The sequence below is a fragment of the Pelmatolapia mariae genome, linkage group LG5 (assembly GCF_036321145.2).
Source record: "Pelmatolapia mariae isolate MD_Pm_ZW linkage group LG5, Pm_UMD_F_2, whole genome shotgun sequence".
Classification (NCBI taxonomy): domain Eukaryota; kingdom Metazoa; phylum Chordata; class Actinopteri; order Cichliformes; family Cichlidae; genus Pelmatolapia; species Pelmatolapia mariae.
In genome coordinates this window covers 15,854,546-15,880,602 of record NC_086231.1, presented here as the reverse complement: position 1 = coordinate 15,880,602, position 26,057 = coordinate 15,854,546, and the positions used below count along the sequence as shown (strand labels likewise).

General features: G+C 38.6%; 1 protein-coding gene and 1 long non-coding RNA gene across 2 annotated transcripts in view; one reads left to right on the top strand and one right to left on the bottom strand.

Moving 5' to 3' along the window:
- Positions 1-25,767, top strand: part of grm2b (glutamate receptor, metabotropic 2b) — a 32,549-nt gene extending 6,782 nt beyond the window's left edge. The window contains exons 3-6 of the mRNA XM_063473852.1: positions 18,190-19,027; positions 19,756-20,819; positions 23,366-23,558; positions 25,106-25,767. Coding sequence (XP_063329922.1) covers positions 18,190-19,027; positions 19,756-20,819; positions 23,366-23,558; positions 25,106-25,179 — 2,169 coding nt within the window. The 3' untranslated portion in view covers positions 25,180-25,767. The remainder of the gene's footprint in view (positions 1-18,189; positions 19,028-19,755; positions 20,820-23,365; positions 23,559-25,105) is intronic.
- Positions 1,835-3,535, bottom strand: LOC134627606 (uncharacterized). Its single transcript, XR_010093924.1, has 3 exons — positions 3,045-3,535; positions 2,814-2,876; positions 1,835-2,416 (listed from the first exon to the last, which is right to left on the bottom strand). It is a non-coding gene; the product is annotated as an uncharacterized LOC134627606 (long non-coding RNA).
- Positions 25,768-26,057: the final 290 nt, after the last annotated feature.

Below are 26,057 nucleotides of genomic sequence, written 5' to 3'. Positions count from 1 at the left end.
TTGGTGACACAGTGAAGATCACCAGTTTTAACAGCAACTTTCTACAGGCAATGTCTATCCACTTTTTTCCTCAGTCGAAGGACCTCAAAGCATAGCATCCTGGCTGCCGGGATTATCCTGGATATTTGTCTCAGAGAAACCCAGCAATGATAAAATACAATGAAAACACAAAGAAACAGAGGCACTGGCTTTTGCCACAACACAAAACCTCTTAGGCATTAGGAGACTCATTGTACAGGAGTAACAATATCCTTGTCATGATAAAACTGCAATAATCATTTTATGCTTTATAACAAATTGTTTCATTGTCTGCTAAATCTTTTAGGTTTCTCACTACTTATAGTTGCCTTACATTGCAGGAACTTGGTGAAGGTGAAAGTTAACTTACTTGAACAGACTCCTTTCCTCCGTTCTTCCTACATTCCCGTTTCCATAGGAGCCACTAGTTTCACAAGGTGATGTAGTAATTTTGCAACACCGTGGTGTAAATTCCAAAAGTGTCAAAGCAATTTAAGTTCTGAATAAATATGGATTGCTCCACTACTGATAATTGTGAATGCCTATTACAAATGTAATGATTTTTTTTTATTTTTTTTTTACTATTCAGCAGTCTACTATTCTTTTTCTTGCGTCTGATAAGTTTCTGTTCCAAATTCAGCCAGTAAGCAATGAGTCCATGCTCAGCAGTTTTTTTGTGGCTGATCAGAAGAACTTACTGTGGAATAGGTACTTTTTCTCCTCTGCAAGGTATTGCAGAGGCAGTTTGACTAGGCACAAAAGGTTATGGTGGCCTAAAAAGCCCATTAGTTCCTGTGGTGGAAACAAACCTTATGTTTCACTGGTTCACGGGTTTATGTATGTAACTAATAAAACAGTTTTGTACCTATTACAGGTCCTTCATTCAGTAATATCTCTATTCAGTTATATTGCCGATTCATGTTTTTTGTGTCTAATTTGACCACTGGATCCTGTGGCTTTGCTTTTCAAACAAAAAAAGCTTCTTTCAGCTTTTCTAAAGCTAATAAAAACCCTTTCTTGTAACGTCTTTAAGTAGTCTTCAGGAATAGTTCTTCAGGTTTCTTGAAGGACAGAGCTATTCATTGGATATTAGCCACAACCTTGATCCCAAACTGCTTCGGTAATGTTGATATCCAGGCTCTGGGGAGGCCAGTCCATGACTGGTAGTTTTCTGTTGTTTATTTTTCTATCCAGGTATGTTTCTACTCTGTTGGCAGTGTGTTTTGAATCACTGCCATGGTAAAAAATGAAGAAATGTCATTTAGATGCTTTCCAGATGGTATTGTATGGTGGATCAAAATCTGGCAGGACTTTTATGGGTTCATAATTACATCAATTTTGACAAGATCCCCAACACCACTGGCTGAAATGCAACCCCAAACCATGACAGAGCCTCTGTTACACTGTAAAATCTAATTAGTTCCCAGAACTCAAAAAAATTATGGAAACTCGTTGCCTCAAAAAAATTGAGTAAAGCTTAGCTAAAAATGACTAAGTTAGGACAACGTATTTATTTTGAGTACTCTGTACAAGCTCATTTGTTCCCAGAACTCAAAACAATTGGATCAAGTTTACGTAAGATGACCAAGTTAGGGCAACTTACTCATTTTGAGTACACTGTACTCAAAATGTACACAGCCGTGTTAGTTCCCAGAACTCAAAAAAATTATGGAAACTCGTTGCCTCAAAAAAACTAAGTAAAGCTTACTTAGGATGACTGTTAGGACAACTTATACATTGCAAGTCTGCAGTATTAAGAATAACTTGATATTTCTGACTTTCTGACAATACTAATTGTTTACCTACTGACAAACATTTCAAGTTCAACTAAATGAAAAAACAATTTGTGGTACCATGAATATGATTAAAAATAATTAACAACAATTTTTGTAATGATGTTAAAATGAGCACAACTTTTATTTTCAAACACAACAAAGTACAACAGCCAACATACTGGACACTGTTCTGCTGAATAAAAATTATATTGCCATCACTGTTACAACGAAACAAAGTCTCAGATGTAATTATTCTGAAAATAAGTTTAGGCCTACCACAAGTTTGTTTTGTACTTACATTATTTATATAATCAACATAAAATATTTATTGTTCTGTCACAAGTGCAGTCTCTAATTTAAACAACACATTCGTTTTTCATTCCAACACATGAGCTGGAATGTTGTAATATTTTAAGGATGGCTTGTTTCCAGTCCAGGCATTACTGCCTGAATGACTGTCATGGATCGAGGTGATTCAAATGTAGGTGCAGAAGAAAGTCTTTAACTTCCCTTAAGTACAGTGGCAGTGGATGTGGGTTGGAGATGCAATGAGCTTGATCCTGCAGGTGACCACCTTCACTGACCACACCATCTGTGACGGAGGACTCATCTCTCCTGGTGTCCTGCAAGCAAACAATCATATTTTTGGAACATGAACTTAATTGCTTTCTTAAACATTTTTTCCTGCATTTGGTATAAAACAGACTCCAATTTAGACAATCTCAGGCTCCCTCCCCGCCGGAGAGGTGACATTCAATGTCCCAAATTGTCAGTCTGGATAGCCGTGACCCCCACACAACACACAATATTGTCATGAAAGCATCATTTTAAAAAGGTCTATGCAAACATGGGCAATAACTTTCATTCTAATGATGTGCAAAATGATTTGGGCACAAAACAAATTTTGCTGTTAGAAAACTTGCAGACTTCACTATATACAGTGTAGACCCTCTAAACTAAGTTTGGGGGATGTGATCTTTCAAGAAATGCAGACCAAACTGTTGTTGTTTGTTTACTTACACAGCATGTCTTGTAGAATTAACTGGAGTCACAGCAACAGCATAGTGCGGTCATATCTCAAGTCTAATAACAGAAGACAGGAAAAGATCAGTAAAGAAACAACTTCCCCAAACCAAAGCACAAACAAAACAATAAGTAAAACAGGCTGATCTAAAGTATGATTAAAGTTCAGCCTGATTAATATAAATGTCACTGACAGTTGCTAATAAATTGGAAAAACAAAACACTTACCACTGAGTTGATGTCTTCCTGTCCAACAACAGGAGTGCTGGTCCCGATGGGCCTCAAAGACAGTAAGAAGCAAGCAGAGGGAGAAAAAACAGAACATATTTCAGAAACTGATTTGATCCTTAATGGCTGTGCAATCATTGTAACATAGAGTTTGCTTATGTTGTTAAATAAAGGCTAGATTTGACATTAATAGATGCCACAGATGTTCTAAAGCTGCCACAAAGCATGAAAACGTCGGAGCATTTTTGCAAATATGTGATGTCTTGATAAATCGAGCAGATATTTGAAATTCACACAGCTACATTCTCGCCTGAAAATATCTTAAAAGTTTATTTTGTGACCCAGAAAAAGTAATACGTTTTTCAGCAGTGCTCCTCCGCCATTGCCGCGCTTACAAGTACGCACAGGCTCCGACAACCGCAGCCGACAAATGCGATCCTCTTTTTCACCAGACTACCCTTTCTGGGTCACAAAATAACCTTTTAAGATATTTTCAGGCGAGAATGTAGCTGAGTAATGCTCAAATATCTACTTAATTTATCAAAATATCACATATTTGCAAAAGTGCTTCCACGTTTTCGGAGAGCTCCGTTATCCACCCCCCACACCCCACCCTACCCCTAACGGCTGCACCTCCCAAAGAATTTTGTCTGGGCTCTTATCTCACTTATTTATTTCAAACAATCAACAAAAAAAATCACCGACATAGTTTTATGTAAGGTTTTTAAGAATGTGGTGTTAATTTTTAAGTAACATGAGCACAGCGGCAGCAGCAACGCTAGGCTAACACTAACTAGCTAGCAAGATTATAAACCTGGTGCTAAACTAAGAGAAGCCACAAAATCAGTTTGAATAAGAGTAAACATTTACTCACCAAGTCAGTAAAGATCCACAGCAATGACAACAATAATATCTCCAGGTTTGCTCAATATATTCCATAACAAATGCTGGCGCCATGAACATGCGGACTGATCCGGGAGGGAGGGGGACGGTAGTCACGTGGCATTTTCAAAACACATCTTTCATCCTTCCGCCCTGAGAAGCAAAACTTCCAGCTTACTTATTTTTTCTAAGTTAGGACAACTCAAATTAATCGAGTTTATCAGCATTTTTGCATAAAAAGTACTGGTAACTTATTTAAATTGAGTTCTAATAACAAATTGATAAAAATTGAGTTCAGCCTATTTAATAGTTTTAATTAAACACAATATTACATTTTACAGTGTATAGACACTCATTTTTCTACCTTTCTCCTGACCTCTTCCACACATACTGATGATAACACTAATGATTAGGGTGACTGATGATTAGTATAACTCCATAAGTGTTAACTGTTGATTTTCAGTCCAGTTCTTCTTTAATTTGACAAACCCAGCTTTGGGTGTAATGCCTTCTAAAGTGACTCGTTACTATGCTAAATTCAGTAATTGCATTGCAGTTCATGTTGTTACTTGCACTACAAAGTCTCTTCAGTCATCGACACACTGCAAATAGAAAGAAAAAAAAATCAAGCACATTTTTCATCCTGTGGGTTTGTTACAATCAGTTTGTGTGCTGGGTGGAGGAAAGTGGTGGAGTGATCTACAGCTTTTAAGAAGTGGCAATATGGACAGTACTTTTATTTTGATTGCATGAAAGGTCAAGAATTTGATGGTGAAATTCAGACTGCATCCAGGACAGAAACAACTGCACTGTTCTGCTAACAAAACATCCCTCTTGGCAAGCGAAGACAGCGTGCCAAAACAAAGTCAGCCAAGAACCCAGAATTACATTAAACTTGAGTGATGCCTACCCCAGTGCAGCAGCCAGAACCTGAACTACAACAGATAACAAAGACTGTGATGAGTGATCACCTGTAGCCGCAGGTTTATAATGTTAACTGGTTACGATATAATCTATCAGGTCAATTTCTGCAGTAACGTATAACAAATATAGCAAGTAGTGTAACAGATTACTTTCCCCGGTGTGTTATGAGTTAATGTACTGTTTTACATTAATGAAAAGCAACAGCAGCTTTTTCTCCCTGTGTCCCTTCCTTAAGAATGGCTTCTTGAAAGCCATGCTTCAACTGAGACCATTTCCGATGAGGCTTCAGTGAACAGTACATGCTGGATTTTTTCCCCCCTATTTCTTATGGACATGACTTTCAGACACTGTTTATTTGCTGTGGATAGTTGTTTGACCTGACAATTCTTCTTTTGTCAGTTCAAGTAAATTCAATTCAATTTTTTTTATATAGTGCCAAATCACAACAATAGTCACCCCAGGGTGCTTAATGTTGTAAGATAAAGATCCTACAATAATAGAGAGAAACCCCAACAATCAGACAACCCCCTATAAGCAAGCAATTTGGTGACAGTGGGAAGGAAAAACTCCCTTTTAATACAAAGAAATCTCCAGCAGAACCAGGCTCAAGGAGGGGCAGTTATCTGCTGTGACTGTTCGAGGGTGATGGGAATGAGATAAGATAAAAGACATGCTCTACTTGTCAACTTTCCTCAAATTTATTAACGACAAACTGCACACCATGCTGTGATATGCCCAGTTTTTGGCTAATAGCTCTTTGGGAATCACTTTGTTGAAGCAGAAGTACAGTTTTATGCCTGTCAAACTGTGGTGTCCTTGGTATTTATTTTTTATTTTTTTGTAGATTAAGCTAACAAAATGGGAACAAATGATGTGTTTGTGAAAGGCTGCTAGCGTCAAAGTGACTAATGATACAATTTAAAATTGGTTCTTTGCCAAGTTGCTTATTATCTGTTGATACAACACTGGTCCACCCCTTGAGTTAGGTGCCTTTTTTATGTTTGAATGATTCATAGGTCTGTACTAAGCAACAGACAAAGAAAAATATCAGTCTGAAAGTGAGTCAGCTATAAGAAAATGAAAATGAGTGAAAAAGCAACCGATGTCCAAAGTAAAACAAAGATCAAGACTTTTGTGTAGTACTCTAGGTCACTTACAAAACTTCTTATGTTAACTTATAAATATCATGTGTCAGCACTTCAATAGAAAACGTCATCAGTAATGTTTGCCATAGTGCCAAGCCAATGTTATAAATAACTGAATCCTTTATAACTGCAGGCTGTATGGTTTTCACTTTGAAATCTAGTATTTCTTTAAATATAAAGTATTATAGCTGAACTGTCTCATTTTGCATATCACCATGCATTGAGGAGTATAGATAACACTGAGTTGTGCTACAGTCAGAATATAATCCAACCTTAGCTAAGTTCTTGCAGAGATGAATGCTTCGTCAGAGTGTTAAAGCTGAATGGAGAGTTCGACAGAAAGGGACTGAGGATATCCAGCACCATGTTATAATCTTCTAAAGCCTTCATTACACTCAGGGCTTCCTTTCATAGTGAGTGAATAACATACACCTCCCTCTCATGTAATGTTGATGATGCCTTGACAAAAGAACAGCTTGTTTTTTGTCTATTTCCTTGTGAATGAATCTTCAGCAGCCACACAGTCACAAAAGCTAAAAAAGAAACTCTGCTTTTGAGTGTTTTTGTATAAATTTGAATACATACCTCTACTGTCACGATGCTCAACAGTCTCTTTGTGAGTGCCTTCACTTCCTGGGCATGTTAATGAATCGAGCCGTGAGAGTGTCTTGAAGCCCATGGTGGGATTTTTTTGAGAGGTCACTGTCTTACACAGTCCCCATTTATCCCAGAGAAGCACTTTGAGGAGATGAAGGGCATTATAAAACAGAGGAGGATGAGTGCCAGAGACCATCCTGCGGAACTTTGAGAGAAGCTGCTTTTCCCATCTGTGGGATATGTCTCCATTGGCTGGCAGGGATGTGCCCACCTGCGTGTGGAAAAGGCTGATGCTGCCTGTGATAGGGCCAAGGACAAGAGGTGGTAACGATGGTGGGAGATGAGCCAGTTTCTCTTTAGTCTCAAAGGATTTGTTCATAATTAGCCCAGCAACATTTAGAAGGCTTGCATCGTTGCCTTGCTCATCCCAGTGTATTTTGTTGTCTTTGTTATGTCTTCTCACAGTTGAAGTTTTTGAAAATAGTTTGCCGTGCCAAACAGGATGTTAGCCATATAGAAGCATCTATGATTCATAACCAACAGCCCACACATTTTACACCTATGGATTTAGCTTAGCATCACAGAGAAATCATTTAAGAAAGACAATTAAATAATTTTAATGTGTTCCCACAATGTCTTATGCTTGGGTAGCTGAACAATTTAAAAAATGACATTTTCTTAGAGGCATAGCCACAAGTTTATCTTCAACATTAACTTCATGATGATTAAAAAATGCAACACGCAGAGCTCTGAAGCAGATTCATCCACTGCACAGACTATATGCACAGCCCAGCTGCTTGTGTCTAATCTGTACCTACATTAACTCATGTATGGATTGGGAAAAAAGTGTTGTAAATCTTGGGTTACTTTTTTGACATTTAAATTTTTTTTTAAATCAGAATTTATGGACAAGATGAACCATCCCTGCCATGTAATATGACAATATCAACTTATCTCCCTTCAGTCTCCAGACATCAAGACTGCAGACATCTAAAGGTGTAATATTTTGAAATTATACTCAAAAAACACCAACTAAATCCTTCAAGACCAGTAGACAAACTCTATTTTATCATTGCTGAAGCATCTGGGAAGGTCCTCAATAATTTCAGGTTATAACATCTGTCCCGCCACATATCGATGTTTAATGCGTTTGGTGTGCAGTGTTTTATTAACTGTCTTTATTCTGTTTTCCCCCGCTCACAGAGCAAGTCGGGTAAAACAAAAAACAAAAACCAACCTTGCTTTGGTGTTAACTTCAAAAGACTCTTGTTTATCATGTGATATTATAGCTGAATATAATATCGGTTATTTTAGAAGTGAAAATTTTAGCACATTCAGAGAACACATTGCAGCTCTCTAATTAGCACATCAGTATGTCATTCAAAGTGAAGGAAAACATTGTAATGACTGGAAAGCTGGTTCGAGTCAAGACCCACACAGTCAATAATAGTGCTAGCCTATTTGTGCCTCGATGCACTTCCCTTCATCTCGCCTGTCTTAGAGCTGTTGTTTTTTTTCCTACGTAGTATCACATAAATAAAAAATGAGTCTTTACGCAGAACCCGTGGCTGTTATTTAAAATTTAGCGCTGAAGATTGTGTGACAGGAGCACTGCACTTCAGTCTTAATAACAGTAAAAATTGCCAAATCTATCAAGCTGGTTCAGAAGTGCTAGAAGCTAGAAGTGATATATCAAAGCATTTTTTTTCTAAGAAGGCAATAAAGAGCAGATGTATTCCTGTTCTCAAGTGTGGCTCAAAAGGTTGCTCGTGTGGTGAGCATTGTTTTGCTGGTGGGAGGAAATAATAGGTGTATGTTTAATATGAAGATTTGCCTGTTCCTGAAATAGCTCATGCAAGCAATTCAACAAACAATCCTCTCTGCCTTTGCATTCCCAGCTATATGAGCTGTGATATCAGATTTTGATTACAGCCGGCTGGGATCCACAGATGTAAATGCACGCACTACATGGTCTTATATAAAATAAATGTGCATAGGTCTAGCCCTTTGTTTTTGTGGGTTTGTGTGTTTGTATCTGTGGCTTAGTTCAGTTGTTTAAATATGGGTCTGTTTGTGGCCATATATACTTACATTTAGAATCTGAGGTGATAGTGACTTCCTGGAGTGTATTGCCAAATTCAAATCACTTTACCATAAATAAATAGAACATTATTTGAGGTTCTTGTGCAGTGCCCTGTGCCCTTGTTCAGATGAGCTGTTTGATGAAATGTGGCACTGCATAAGCGTCTGAAAATTAGTTTTTTACTTTTTGATAGTCCCTTTGGATCCTTTACACGCAAGTAAAATTACCAATAATTATACAACTAAAGTCAACTAAAGTAAAATGAAAGAACTCAGTATGCTGAATGTCGCATTTTATAATCATTTTGTGCATCATAATAATAGATCCATTTATGTTTAAATCACTTATATATATATATATATGTATGTGTATATATATATATATATATATATATATATATATATATATATATGTATATATATATATGTATATATATGTATATATATATATACATATATATATATATATGTACATATATATATATATATATATATATATATATATATATATATATATATATACATACATATATATATATATATAAGTGATTTAAACATAAATGGATCTATTATTATGATGCACAAAATGATTATAAAATGCGACATTCAGCATACTGAGTTCTTTCATTTTACTTTAGTTGACTTTAGTTGTACATATATATATATATATGTACATATATATATATATATATATATATATACATATATGTATAAAACACACCCAGCTCACCCCTGCGGGCTGTTTATCCTTCAAGCTCGGGTCCTCTACCAGAGGCCTGGGAGCTTGAGGGTCCTGCACAGTATCTTAGCTGTTCCCAGGACTGCGCTCTTCTGGACAGAGATCTCCGATGTTGTTCCTGGGATCTGCTAGAGCCACTTGCCTAGCTTGGGAGTCACCGCACCTAGTGCTCCGATTACCACTGGAACCACCGTTACCTTCACCCTCCACATCCTCTCGAGCTCTTCTCTGAGCCCTTGGTATTTCTCCAGCTTCTCGTGTTCCTTCTTCCTGATGTTGCTGTCATTCGGAACTGCTACATCGATCACTACAGCCGTCTTCTTCTGTTTGTCTACCACCACTATGTCAGGTTGGTTAGCCACCACCATTTTGTCCGTCTGTATCTGGAAGTCCCACAGGATCTTAGCTCGGTCATTCTCCATCACCCTTGAAGGCATCTCCCATTTTGACCTCGGAACTTCCAGGCCATACTCGGCAGAGATGTTTCTGTATACTATGCCGGCCACTTGGTTATGGCGTTCCATGTATGCCCTGCCTGCTAGCATCTTGCACCCTGCTGTTATGTGCTGGATTGTCTCAGGGGCATCTTTACACAGCCTGCACCTGGGGTCTTGCCTGGTGTGATAGACCCCAGCCTCTATGGATCTTGTACTCAGAGCTTGTTCTTGTGCTGCCATGATTAGTGCCTCTGTGCTGTCTTTCAGTCCAGCTTTGTCCAGCCACTGGTAGGATTTCTGGATATCAGCCACCTCCTCTATCTGCCGGTGGTACATACCGTGCAGGGGCCTGTCCTTCCATGATGGTTCCTCGTCTCCCTCCCCTTTCTTGGGTTTCTGCTGCCTGAGGTATTCACTGAGCACTCGGTCAGTTGGGGCCATCTTCCCAATGTATTCGTGGATGTTCGTTGTCTCATCCTGGACTGTGGTGCTGACACTCACCAGTTCCCGGCCTCCTTCCTTCCGCTTAGCGTACAGCCTCAGGGTGCTGGACTTGGGGTGAAACCCTCCATGCATGGTAAGGAGCTTTCTTGTCTTTATGTCAGTGGCTTCTATCTCCTCCTTTGGCCAACTTATTATACCAGCTGGGTACCTGATCACGGGCAGGGTGTAGGTGTTGATAGCCCGGATCTTGTTCTTACCGTTCAGCTGACTCCTGAGGACTTGCCTGACCCTCTGCAGGTTCTTGGTGGTTGCAGCTTTCCTAGCAGTCTCTTCATGGCTCCCATTCGCCTGCGGGATCCCCAGGCACTTGTAACTGTCCTCTATGTCTGCAATGTTGCCTTCTGGTAGTTCGATCCCCTCAGTTCTGACTACCTTCCCTCTCTTTGTTATCATCCGACTACACTTCTCCAGTCCGAATGACATTCCAGTGTCATTGCTGTATATCCTGGTAGTGTGGATCAGTGAATCGATGTCTCGTTCACTCTTGGCATACAGCTTGATGTCATCCATATATATATATATATGTGTATATATAGCTCCAAGTGGAAAGAATAGCAAGCAGAAGGATGTTGATTCATCTGAATTGGAGTTTTCAGTTTTGAAGAAGGTTTGGAGAACTGCAGAGAGACTCTGCAGCTGAACACGTGGTTCACACTTGGTGTTGGGTTTGCCATAAGAGAAAAACAAACTAGACCGAAGTGAACGAGCATTTTTAGTGTAAACTATGTGTCTGTTTGATGTTGCACAGTCAATTAAGTCACCACCGGTGTTCTGCTGTTTCAGCTGTCTCTTCACAGTAGAGCAGAACAACTTAGCCTTGGTGCTGCTCCCTCTCAGGGAGTGTTTTGATCAAAGTTTAAACTGCTGCATACATTAAAATGATGCTAAGCTGTTATTTTCATTAACAACCATTTTCTTATATCTTTCAGTGCACCGAGAAATTATCATATTCAAATGATAGATTGAACATTCAAAGAGCTCCATACAAAAAGCTTTCCGATTCATTTACAGTTATATCAATTTTAGGTTTATTTTTCTTTTACCTTTGATGTGTTTTTGATAGCGTACAAAAAACATAAGGACTTAGTGGAGCTCAGACTTAGTACATTTATTGTTATTGTTGTTCTTTTTGTTTTTTAAAATGACATGTATTATTAATGTAGCAATGAAGCAATTCTTAGTTTGCCCAAGAATTTAATTACCGTGTACTTTTTTAGCAGCTTGATTAAAAATATCAGTAATTAACATGTTTAATGATTTACACTGCATATTTACTTTTGCACTCAACCCTTTCCTATCAATTTCAGTAATTGAATTTAACTAATACAATTCAAATGCATTGTACTTAATTCAGCAGCAAAACCATATATGCGCAAATTTAACCTGTGTCATCTGCTGTATCTACTACAGGACTCAGTTTGATGTTAGGAGCTTTCCATCCTGAAACATATTATAAGACATATTAGAAAGTCTCTGCCCATGTTCCAGCTGTTTCATTTTTTTAATGCTTCCTCCAAATGTGGTCTAAACTACATGATGTATATTACTGACTGAACCAATATTGACATAGATATTCGGCATTTTGGCCATTGTCTAACTATATTCTTAGATTCCTTTACTTCCTTTACCTTTACTTTCTTCTTGAAATAGAAACACTTTTTTACAGTTCTCTCCCCCCCCCCCCCCCCCCCCCCCTTTTTTTTTTTTTACACACAACGTTACTCAGAACATGTGGTCATGGTTTATTTTTCATGCAATATATTTGATGGAAACTGCTCAGGGAGGGGGCTGTGGTAGACATAAAAATTTGCGGAATTAAATGTTTTTTTTTTTTTAAATTAACTATGAAAAGCAGTTATTCTGTTATATTTTTTACATTGTAAACTTATGGTGCTCTTTTGGACGTTAATGTTTGAAATATAAGTTACATGACCAACTGGGATAGATACAATACAAATAACTGATACATTGTAACTATTCAGTGGACTTCCACTTCAAATATCTATGTAACTGAATTGCTAGGCCAAAAGAACATAAATAATAACCCTAAAAAAATCTTATACAATCACAAGTCAACAATTTTTTGTATGATAATTTTTCTTCATTATGTACAAATTTAAAAATCAGAGAAAGGAAGACTTAATTTGAAACATTAGCCCTGCATTAGAAATTGTAGCAGGATTGTTTTTCTACATCACACAGTTCAGAAGAAAACTGCACCCAGTTTTAGAGCTCATCTTTCAAGGCCAGATCAAAACGTGGAATGGGATGATGTGACATGAAGAAACATCAGTTTCTCCAGTACACAATTTCAGAACATTATGATATGTAGATATGTTAGTTTTATCATTCAGCCAAATGTTGGCCTTTGGATGTCTCCACAATCAGATTTTTTCAAATTTTTAACAATGTAGCGCACCAGTAGAGAAAAGGTTTATATCTGTTTAACTGGTGCAACTTCTATTACTCACAGTACTTTCAATATCCTATTCTGAAAGAAAATGAAAATATTACTTGGGGGCTTTTTTTTTTGTGTGTGTTTATTGAAATAGTACAATGAAGAGATGTCAGGCAAGCCAAAAGAGAGAGAGAGCAGGGAATATACATAGTAAAAGGCTTCAGGGAGGATTCAAACTCAGGCTCTGCAATAGCCTTATGGTATATGCTTTACCTGATCAATGCAGCAAGCGATAACAGCAGCTCACTTGTGGGATGTATGTCTATATGTGTATTTGTAACTTTACCTTTAAGCATTATTAGGTTTCCTACTACTTTGAAGGACAATTTCAAGGTCAGATATAATAAAAGAATTAATATTTGACAATTGCATTTCACACTTGATAAAGCTCCAGTTCATTTGAGCATAATTTCATCAAAACTGGACGAAAAGTTTAATAATAATAATAATCATCTGAAAAGGAGCACATATCCCCATTTGGGCCATGTTTGCCAAAATTTAAAGGTGGAAATGTATTTCAGTCATTTCAAGTTGCAATTAACCAAATATAATTACCAAAACTTACCAAATATATCATGATAACTGAATACAACCAACAATTTTAAGCATCATTTTCACCTTCAGTGACCCAAAAGTTGTAAAGTTTTACAACATTTAAATAATAATTCAAGGTAATGACGTCAGTCAACATAAACATGCCAATGAAATAAATGTTGATTACCAAACAGCTTTCTCTTGACATATAAAGACCTACAGCCTTTTAATAAAAATATTAGTTTATGTATAAATTGGTAGTTATGAAAGCACTTCCTGTGCAGTGTAATAGAGCGTTTTCTCTGTTTTTTCCTGTTACAGAGATTCTGGCTGGACTAATGAGCCTCCTTAACAACAGAACCAAAACAACCCTTAACTATTTAATGTACTTCCATAATAACTATGATATATTAAAAATAACCTGTAATTCTAATGAGGTCTGTAAACTAATTATGCAAATAATATTGCAGTTATGTAATAATAAACCCGTCCTCAAAAAATAAATGGGCACAGCTCATGTTACTTCTACATCTGGAAAGAGTTTCAATTTAAAGATCGCTCATGATTGGTAGAAAATACCCACCCCTCCCCCAGTTGTAGTTGTGACTGCTGTGTAAATATGCTTTGTGAATGTACAATTTTAATTCTGATCAGAACTATGTGTAATTTTGGGAATATTTTTGGGCATTTCCTCCCCTTTTTTTCTGCAGTTGATCCAAACAACCTATATTAGTTTGGTTCATCACTAGAGATCTGATTATGGTTGCTTCATATATGATAATATTTCACCTTTCTTCATTATGCACAAGCTTAAAAATAAAAAAAAGTTATATATAGAGAAGACTTAATACGAGTTTGACTGAAGTTTAAAGCCTGAGTTATAAGTTTGTAAAATAAGGAACCAGGTCTTAACTAAATAAAATAAATGAGTGTCAGTGAAAGTGTACAGTCCTCCAAAGCTATGTGACTTAATCACAAAATAAAATACAAGTCTAGAGTTTTTGGAGTCTGTTCCCCTGAGCCGGTGCCATGGGTGTTTCTATCCGACTGAGAGAACAAGAGGGAAATACCACATGAGGATGAACAGACGGTTACTGTCACACACTCCAGTGCCGTCCTGAAAGGTGCGCTGTCAAGCTTCTCCAAGAATCTATTGATGAAGGCCAACTGCCTGTCTAAAAAAGCCCTGCAAGAGGAAACTACCTTATTATCATGCAAGTGTGACTGACTGGCTCATTGTGATTGCTGACATGTTAGCTTGCATAAATGGTGTATATATCCCAGGCAGCATAACCTTAATCAGTGGATTTAATCAGGCTTACCTATGTCTCAACAACAGACATATCTCAGTGTAAATAACTGGATGAGACCACACTAGATCACTGGAAAGAATACTACTGGGTACAGCTTCTATGCCAAAATACATCATATTTACTCCATTTCTCCCCTCAGGAGGTTGTGGTGTATTTTCTGCTGCTTCTTAGCTTTTGGGTGTTTTAGCTTAAAAAGTTTAAGCAGATGGCAACTTGCAGATAGGGATTAATGTGATTTTTCTTAGGCTTAACAGCCTACTGTGGATTGCATTCACAATACCAAGTAGTCTCACGTCTGTGTTTTGACCTGATATATACAATCATGAGGCACTTTGTTAGTTACACCATGCTAGCACCATATCGATCCCCTTTAGCCAAAAAAACTGTTTTAATTCTTTGTGACATACAGTTACCAAGGTGCTGGAAATGTTACTCAGACACTTTGGTCCATATTTTCATGATAACATTACACAGTTACTGCAGATTTGTTGGCTGCACATCCATGATGTGAATCTTGAGTTCCACCATTTCCCCAAGCTGCTCTATTGGACTGAGATCTGGTGACTGTGGAGGCCGTGTGAGTACAGTGAATTCATTGCCATGTTTATGAAACTAGTTTGATTTGAACTTTGTTGGAAGGCATGTTTCCTGCTAGGAGCAGCCATCAGAAGATGGGAACACTGTTGTCATAAAGTGGTTGTTATTGGTCATCAACAATACTACTGCTAAAGTATGCTCCACACCATAATACCATCACCACAATGGAGAATCCATACTTTAATGTTGTTTATATCAACTTCGTGCTTCTGACTTGATTTTTTTCTGGCTCTTGGTTTAAATTTAGGTTGTCTTTAACACGCCTAAATGCAATGAATTGCTACCATGTGATTAGCTGATTTGATATGTGCACTATCGAGCAGACAAAGAGGTGTACCTAATAAAAAAGCTGGTAAATTAAATTAATGATGGTTAGCACTGTTGCCTCACAGCAAGAAGGTCCTGAGTTCTATTCCACCATCAGGCCAGGGTCTTTCTGTGTGGAGTTTGCATGTTTTCCCCGTGTTTGCATAGGTTCTCTCTGGGTTCTCCGGCTTCCTCCCACAATCCAAAGACATGCCGTCAATGGGGTTAGGTTAATTGGAAACACTAAATTGTCCATATGTGGGAATAAATGCGAGTGCGAATGGTTGTCTCTGTCTATGTTAGCCCTGCGACAGACTGGCGACCTGTCCAGGGTGTACCCTGCCTCTCGTTCTAAGACAGCTGGGATAAGACAGCTTTTCCTGAAAAGGATAAGCGGATTGATGGATGGATGTTTTTATATATAGCACCAAACAATAATAACTTACAAATAATAACTTACATCTCAACGTTAACAAAATATTACTGAATACCGTGATCTGGGAACATGCTACATGCAGAAAACTGTGTACTTGGTGTGTATGCAGGATAATACATATGATTTATATCATCACAGAAAGGACTAATAGCTCTGTTTAGGTTTTTGTGAGCTGGAATGAGAGAGCTGGGAGACAAAATGGTACTTTAATTGGGGCTTGGAGTTAGTGTAGTAGGTTCCAATTACATACACGGGGATGCCATTGTTTGGAAAGCCTCCAGGCAAACAGTGGTGCTTGAGGGAGGAGGCGGTCACATTGAAGCCCATGGGTATTCACTAATCACCACTGTGTCTCATAGGGGATTCCTGGAAAATGACAAGTTTTTACTGCCTTGCTGCCATAGCACTGTAATACTGTGTGGGAAAATAATTGCCATGAGTTTATGGTATGACTACGACACAGTCGTTTTCTGCAGGCTTGTGTTCAACAAGGATGCCACGCTGAGTTGTCAGTCAAAGATTATCATCTAGCCCTGGTGAACTCAGCAGCACCAGCAATCAGCTCCAGGAGGAAATTAATGTATTATCTGGGTTACATAGGTATCATAAGTCCCAGCAAAATTTTCCCCCAATAACTTGACAGAATGGCTCAAGTGGAGAAAACAGAAAAATCCCACTGATAAAACTCATATCTGTCTGCCATTGTTGCTGTTGTTATCTGGCACTATTGTTGAATCGATTTGTGGCACTGGCTGCTGGTGATGTGGATCTCTGACACAATAAGCAGTCTGAGATAGAGAAACACTGAATTGTTGCTGTTTCCACAGCCAGTCTCCACCGCCGAGCTGAATCAGACTATCAGACAGATAGCAGATCTGCGCTTAATGGCTCCACTTAAACTACAAACAGAATATACAAGTCAAAAAGTAGAATAGCTTAAAAATATATAAATAAATGAATAAATACTTAATGCAGGACTTATAAGTAAATTAATTAATTTCTACACTTTATTATACATTTTACAGCAAAACAATGACCACTCTGCACTCTTCATTATTAATTATTTTGGAACCCATATTTTTGTAATTAAGAATTGATAAAACATCTACGTGTAATGCAAGACAGGTTAAAAAGTACAATTAAAGGAATAGGTATACTTAATAAATTTAAACAAATATGACTGTATGTTTAAAAAATCTTGTTCAACTTTGTAGTGTTGGGAGCACATCAGTGTACAGCTCAAGCCTTTTTCTGAAATTCCAGCAAATAATCACTTGGCTTGTCTGACATACAAAATACAGTGGAGGCACTGTCATGGTTAGGGTCTGCAGTGTCGCTAGTGGTGTTGGGGATCTTGTCAAAATTGATGGACATGAACACAGCAAAGTACCATCAGATTTTGATCCATCATGCAATGTGTCTTTGTGGTAGCATCTTCATTTTCAGCATGAAAATGATCCCAAACACTCTGCCAATGAATTCAATTAAATTCAATTTTATTTATACAGCGCCAAATCACAACAACAGTCGCCTCAACGTGCTTTATATTTTAAGGTAGACCCTACAATAATACATACAGAGAAAACCCCAACAATCAAATGACCCCCTATGAGCAAGCACTTTGGCGACAGTGGGAAGGAAAAACTCCCTTTTAACAGGAAGAAACCTCCGGCAGAACCAGGCTCAGGGAGGGGCGGCTGTCTGCTGCGACCGGTTGGGGTCAATGCAGTAAAACCATACCTGGCTAAGCACAGAATGCAGCACTATCAGTCATGGATTGGCCTCCCCAGAGCCTGGACCTCAACATTACTGAAGCAGTGTGAGATCATCACAACAGAGAACAAAACAAAAGGCAGCCAACATCCAAAGAAGTGCTTTGAATGTCCTCCAAGAAGCCTGGAGAACTATTCCTGTAGACTCATCAAAGATTAGAAAAGAAAGCCTGCCTAAGAGAGCTCAGGCTGTGTTGAAGAATAAAGATGCTCATACCAAATATTGACTTTCAAGCTTTTAGAATTGTACAAACTATTTTTCCCCTTATTTGTATGTTTATTACGTTTAAATATATTTCAATATATCACTGCACCTATTTCCTTTTTTCCCAGCAGTTCCTGTGTATGTATAATATATATACATGAGAGGATGTGATGAGGCTGTTTTGATAGCATTTTCATTTCTTTGCTTTCCTCAGGTGGCTAACCTCCTGCGACTGTTCCAGATCCCTCAGATCAGCTATGCCTCTACTAGTGCAAAGCTCAGTGATAAAACCCGCTATGACTACTTCGCCCGTACCGTGCCCCCTGACTTCTACCAAGCTAAAGCAATGGCTGAGATTCTGCGTTACTTTAACTGGACATACGTGTCAACAGTAGCATCAGAGGGTGACTATGGTGAAACAGGCATTGACGCCTTCCAGCAGGAGGCCCGCTCTCGCCAAATCTGCATTGCCACTTCAGCCAAAGTGAGTCGTTCCATGAACCGCCAGGGCTATGAGAATGTGATCCGCTCCTTGCAACAAAAGTCTAACGCAAAGGTTGTCATCCTGTTCACGCGCAGTGAGGACGCTCGCGAGCTCCTTGTGGCTGCTGCCAGAATGAATGTCACTTTCACTTGGGTGGCCAGTGATGGGTGGGGAGCACAGGAGGGTGTGGTGAGGGGCAGTGAGACTGCAGCAGATGGAGCTTTCACCATTGAACTAGCCTCCTATCCTGTCAGAGAGTTTGAAGACTACTTTACCAAACTGAACCCATCGACCAATATGAGGAACCCGTGGTTCAGGGAGTTCTGGGAGCACCGGTTTGACTGCAGCCTACAGGAGCCTGGCTGTGCTGACTACAGCTTACGAGATGGAACTTTCGAACAGGAATCCAAAATCATGTTTGTGGTGAACGCAGTCTATGCGATGGCCTATGCCCTGCACAACATGAGGCAAGCAGTGTGCTCCAACACATCTAAGGTCTGCGATGCTATGAAACCAGGTAATGGCAAAAGGTTCTACAAGGAGTTCATCTTGAAGACCAAATTTGAAGGTATGCACAACATAAGTAAACAACAAACATGAAAAAAAAGAATTTACCATGTTTTTTAAATGGTTGGAAGTGGTATATATTTCACCATGGATGCAAAGGAAATAAGGGTTGCAAAGAGCCATGACACAGGATTAAGCAAACAACTTCTGCTGAGCAGAGAAAGGCTTTGTAATTATTCAATTAGCAAAAAATAATCCATGAATTGGCACTGAAGAAACAGCGGGCATGGAACATATCTAGAATATACTATTCTGAAAATAGTACTGACAGGACGAATGAATGAACACATTCAGAGAACAGCTGTGGCTCAGGAGGTTGAATAGGTGTTGAATAGGTGCATTAATCCTAAGGTCAGTGGTTTGGATCCTTGGATCCTCTAATTTGCTGTCAAAGTGCCATTGCCCTCCTGAACTCTAACAACATATGCGTGAAACTGTCTTATGTTAAAAATGTGACTTGTAGTATAAAGGGCTTAGAGGGGTTGATAGGAAAAGCTGTATATAATGCAGTGCATTTACATTTCCTGTTACATGAAATAGCAGAAAAAAACTGTATTTTTATGAAGTAATTTAAATTATACAAAAACATAGCACTGTTCTTCAGTCCATGAATTGAACTTTGACTCTCTTTTTCTTTTTTTGCCTTTTATGTTATTCTTATACTATTATTCTTATATTCCTGGCTTTGAATTTTTAGTCTTCATTGCTGTATTTTATGCTCCCCACCAGCACCATTCAAACCTGCAGACACAGAGAACATGGTGCGCTTTGATTCAGTTGGTGATGGCATAAGCCGCTACAACATCTTTCATTACCACAAAGAAGAGGGGAAGTTCGTCTACAAGAAAGTTGGTTACTGGGACCAGAACCTGACCTTGAATACCACCATGGTGCCCTGGCGTGGTGATGTGCCACCAACCTCCCAATGTAGTGACCCTTGCAGGAAGAATGAAGTGAAGAGCATGCAGCCTGGTGATGTGTGCTGCTGGATCTGTATTCCCTGTCAGTCCTACCAGTACCTGCAGGATGAGTTCACCTGTGCTGACTGTAGTTTCGGTCAGTGGCCTCTGGCTAACTTGACTGGCTGCTATGATCTGCCTGAAGAATACATCCGGTGGGAGGATGCCTGGGCTATTGGGCCTGTTACCATTTCTTGCCTTGGCATACTGTGTACCCTGTCAGTAGTAGGCGTATTCTTCAAGCACAATGAAACACCGGTGGTTAAAGCAAGTGGACGTGAGCTCTCCTACATCCTGTTGTTGGGAGTGCTGATGTGCTACAGCATGACCTTTATCTACATCACCAAGCCTTCCACAGCTGTTTGCACCCTACGCCGTCTAGGCCTGGGGACCTCCTTCGCAGTATGTTACTCAGCTCTCCTAACCAAGACCAACCGCATCGCTCGCATCTTCAGTGGGGTAAAGGATGGAGCGCAGCGGCCACGTTTCATCAGCCCGGCCTCCCAGGTAGCAATCTGTGGTGCTCTTATCTCCTGCCAGCTTCTAGTGGCTGTTATCTGGCTGCTTGTGGAGGTGCCAGGGGTTCGAAAGGAGGTGAGCCCAGAGAGGAGAAACATTGTTACCCTCAAGTGCAACAGCAGGGACACCAGCATGCTCATCTCTCTCACCTACAATTGCATTCTCATCATCCTCTGCACCGTCTATGCTTTCAAGACAAGAAAGTGCCCCGAAAACTTCAACGAGGCCAAGTTCATTGGGTTTACCATGTACACCACCTGCATCATCTGGCTCGCCTTTCAGCCTATCTTCTACGTCACAGCCAGTGACTACAGGGTAACTATCCATGATTTTTTTTTTGATAAATAGTAAATTGAGTATTTATAATTCATATTTCTATAAACCTCTAAAGCCAACTTATGTGGAGTAGTGCAAACAAAGTCTATAAATGACTGTCCCCTGTGTGTTTACCATCCCTGAAGAAGGTGTCACTTTCACATTCCATTTGATCACCTTCACCTAGACTCATGAAAGCTTTCTTTTCATGTGAGTTGAAGGATCTTTCAAGAAAACAACAAAGACTGGAGACAGATCAGGTCTGAATATACCCATAGAAATAGTTAAAGACAGTCAGATTGATTCATTAAATCGTGGCATTACTAAATGCTCTTTGACCCATTTTTTCAGCTAAGAGATGGATTCTAGAGATTTACAATAGGTTTTGTTTTTAAAAACCTAGGCTAAATCCCAGTGGGAACCCATACAGGGAACACAATAAGCAACATTATGGTCTGTATTAATAATCATTTTGAGTGGCCTACTGTTGCCCATTTTGTGACACTACCTCCCTAATAGGAAATTTGACAAATCTGCTACAGAGTTGTCGCATGGGGATAATGTTTTTGCAGCATTTAGCCTTTAAAAAAATCACTACAGGCTAAATTTAGTCTGTAGTGCATCAAACTACACTGAATAAACATGCTGAATGTGCATTCTGACTTTAGCCATATAGCAAGCCATAAATGAGAATATTTGTCTTATTAATAGCTGCATATATAAATGCATTTATTTATTTGTGCAATGTGACATAGGATAAATAAGACAAAACATTAAGCATAAAACTGACAGACCATGTAAGTTATGAGTACTGATGCCTTAGGCAGTCCCAAGGCTACTGTCACAGCATTTTGGTCGAAGTGTGCAACAAGGCCTTTGTTGTGCAAACAGATAGGGGGGGGAGGTCTAGGGTCACACAAGGTTTGTATCATGAGAAACCTCTGGCTTTTCATGTCTGTTGTAAGCAGCCTTTTGGGTACTCAATCCATGAACCAAAAGCCAACTTTCCTGATCCTTAGTGGCCCTTAAGAGACCAGATACATTTTGTAGAAAATAAGGCTTCGTACTAAAATTGCAACCCAGAGATTAACTGAAGGAATGAGGGGTTTCACACTGCACTGGAGATCTTGATGATTTGGTTCTGTGTGACAACAATAACAATGGCTGTGGGTTCAGCTGCCACATTTCAAATTAGAGTTGGATAACACGGGAATATCGTAATGAGGGTAGCCTAGTGAATCATGATGAGCCCAAGGTTTTACACTTACGTAGACACATTTTCTTTCATGTTCAAAACTTTTAATTTTTTTCCGTCTTCTTTCTACAGTATAGTTTCTGTAGTATGAACTTTACTCACTGGGTAATAAAACATGTATAGTTTGGTTCTTAAACAACCTATAAAGGCTAAGTTAAAGTACATTAAATTGTGCTTCATAAAAGGGAAGGAAATTTAAGAAAGAGTAATAAGCTAAAACGACATTAAATGCAAATGTCTAACAATGAAATACATCATACAAATACAGCTCATGTTGTGCTGTTGCAAACACTGGTGGTTTCTAATTACTTGTGTAATCTGTTTAAAGGGAATAGCTGCTAGAAAGTTATCTTTATGGCTGAAAAAGATTAGGAGCTGCAGAGAGAAGGCAAAGTTATGTTACCAGGAGTCCTGGTGGTGCTTTTCACTACTTATTTTTGAAGTTGAAATGCATGATGACTTCTCATATTTCTGCAGTGCTGTTATTGTGCAGTATGTTTGGGAGAGATTTCACTTCATGCTGTGGTTCTGCAAATAGAAGTTCCTGGACTGCAGGGGTAACCAGTGGGGTGGGAAGAGACGGAGCTCAGGAAGATGACCCCAGCAGTCAGCTCACATTAGCAGCTGAAATATGACTAACAAGGCTCCGACTTTCCAGGATGGCCAGCTGTGCTTATCCCTCTTTCGACTTCTTGCCCTCATGTTCATGCGCATACAAATGGACAATTAGAATTGCTAACAAACACAGCTGAAAACCACACGCTGTTTAAAATGCAAACTATGGCTAATAATGTGAGAATAATAACTATAAGAAACCTGAAAGGGACAAATTTGATTTCTGTTTTTCATTTAGATTCCATCCAGGTAACGTTTTCTTTTGCTTGTTGTTTCTTGAACAAAAAGTTGATTACCAGTTGTTAACCTTCTGTTAAACATCTAATTTATTATATCACTATTTATTAGTAAAGCTTATATCCATGTATAAGTGAATATTTGTTACAGGGTTGTGTTTGGTTTTTGATTGACTTTTAGAAAAGACGGAAATGTAAAGATTGATTAATGGATGTTTGAAAGGAGCCACACATTGGATTAAAGGTTTGTGAATAACCAGAACAGGGAATAAGTGAAAATATGAGTGATTTGATCAAAGGCTGTGTGTGAGAGAAGACCTGGGACCAGGTGGCCTTTGAATGAACGTCATTAGTCTTTTTAAAGACCAAATGAAAAAAAATAATAATCCAAGAGCAGACTGATGTAGCCATCATTACACACATGCTCTCTTTCATCCCAGGTACAGACCACCACCATGTGCATCTCCGTCAGTCTGAGTGGCTCCGTGGTTCTCGGTTGCCTCTTCGCCCCAAAGGTCCACATCATCCTTTTTCAGCCCCAGAAAAATGTGGCCACACTAAGAGTCACAACCAACCGCTTCAGTACCACAGTTTCTACGTCTGCCTCTGCTCCCAGCTCCAGCTTCTCAAAAGGTACAAATGCAGAGTATACAGAATCTGTTTCTTTACTTGTAAAAGAAACTATAAACACAGCATAAAGACAAAGGACAACCAGATGGTCTTTAGCTCAACATGCTAACATACACACTTTATATGTTAAATATGAATATACAGCCAGGAGATTTAACATAACTTATTAGCTAGCATGGCTTTGTCCAATATTAAACAATCAGTCTACGTAAAACTTACTAATGTTTGAGATTATTTAATTTGTAGACGAACACAAATGGGCTGCAAGCTGAAAAACCTGTTGTTTCAGGATTTGCCCATTATTTTAATTGATATTTTATTTTTAATTTTATTTATTTATGATATTTTTTGCATATTTGTCACACTTCACAGGAAATAAAAAGCCCAGTCAAACCAACTTGGCCCTGTGTGAAAGAGTAATGCTTTATCGCATTGTTCTTACTGCCAGGGGTGCCAATACCAGTTATTAGGTTTAGGGAGCAATTACTTTTTCACAGCACTGTAAATGAAATATACAGTAGTGTTTAAATTTGTGAGGTGCGGGCAGGCAAATAAGAGTATGCCTGTCTGTGTTCCTTCTAAGCTAAGATACCCTTTTCCATACCGATAGGGCATCTTACACAATTAAAAAATTAAGTAAGTATTACAAAAAAGTAGGTAATTAAAATGTATAAGAAAATCAAAAGTGCTTCACAATAAAATCAGAAATAAAACTGGGTAACAGTTGACAGTTTCACTGTGAAACTCAGATCAAAATGACAGCATTGCAGTAAAACACTGAAATATCATTTATTTCATTTTTTAAAAAATGTATTATTCTTATTTAGTGGAACATGGGTAAGAGTGAAGAAATTTCTATATAATACTGAAAGGTTTTTCCTGCTTGTTTCTGTAGTTTTGCATCAGCATAGCTCTGCAATTAATAACCAGGCCATTATGTTTTTCTTTTCATGTTGGGTAAGAGAAAGTCTTATCTGAAACCAATTAATAAACTGACTATGTTCACAGACAAAAAACACATTAAATATATATGAGACGTTTACATGGTTCTATAGTGAGCGTGCCATTTACTCTTTTATAGCTGGGAGACCTCACACTGCTTTTAGTCCAAAAGAAAGCTGCGCATTAAAAGGCTTCCGACACTTTATGCTTTATCTCGTCTCTTGGACTAAAGTGATTTCTGTTGTCAGAAAAAAAATGATGCAAGGACTAAAAAGTATTTAATTGCTGCAATTAAAAGTAGGAATTCAACAATGTAAGGATACTGTCTGGAAAATAGCACTGCAAGCTGTGATGGATTTCTGGTTGCAGTATTTCACATTGTTCAAGTATAGCTAGTGATGAAGCAACCAGACAGAAACTGTATTGTTTTGTAACATTTTATGTGCAAGTCTGTATAATCTTGATCAGCCAAATAAACTTCACAATAAAAGTCATGTACAAAAAAGCGACAGGGTGCCTAATGTTTTCGGACCACTTCCATAATGCTCCTCGCAGCTTTTATCTCTGGTTTGCAGGAAACTCTAACATCACTGCTTTTATTCCCTCAGGATCAGCCTCCAACTATGTGCCAGCAGTTTGCAACGGGCGAGAAGTGGTGGACTCCACAACATCCTCTTTGTGAAAAACATTCCTCTCTAAGCAGAACCAACCATCCCGTCATCAATCATCCTTCCATCCAACAGAGCTGTGTATGACAGAGCCCCCATGGCATCTAACATGTTGCAGAGAGATAACTAGACTGACAGTGGCAATGGTAACTCTAACTGTGAAAGCGTAACGATGTTCTTACAGCGAGCAGTATGTATCAACTGTAAAGCCTTTTTTTTTGTATAGATTTAATATTCTGTGATCTCCTTGGTTTACAGATAGATGTGATTAAATGCACCGTGCCTTGTCCTAAAGAGTCTTGTTGTCAAATGGGTGGTTGTGAAGCAATAGTGTTATACAAAAACAAAAGGCTGTTCTTATTGTGTTCTTACAGTGCTGTGAATATATCCAGATGTTTAGACATTGACAAAAAAATGCTTTGAGATAAAGTTAGCCCTTCTGTTAAGCAAAATGTGTGACTAACTATAGTGAACGTGATGAAAACTAGGCAACTAGACAACGTAAAGGACGTGTGTTAATGTAGACTGGTATAGCAGTGCGTGCTTACTTGTAATTTATGTAAATAAAATGTTCTTTTTTAATATTAAAAGATCAAATTCTACTTTGTTTGGGTTCCCACTTTCAGTTTTTCGCTGTCAAATTCAGAGGAGCTATGCACAAGAACCGCAATCGAGATCTGGATGCAGGATTAGCCGATTTCTGCCATTTCAGTAAATTTTCAGTTACCAAACTAGTGCAGGATAGCTGTTGTTTTAATAGCTGAGTACCTGCAATTGTACATGGGGAAAAAAAAAAAGTTCACACGAATCCTACATTTACACATTTTATGCGGACTGGTGTTTTAGATGTGAAATTGTACCCACTGTCTGCGTGCAGCATAAATAGAAGTGA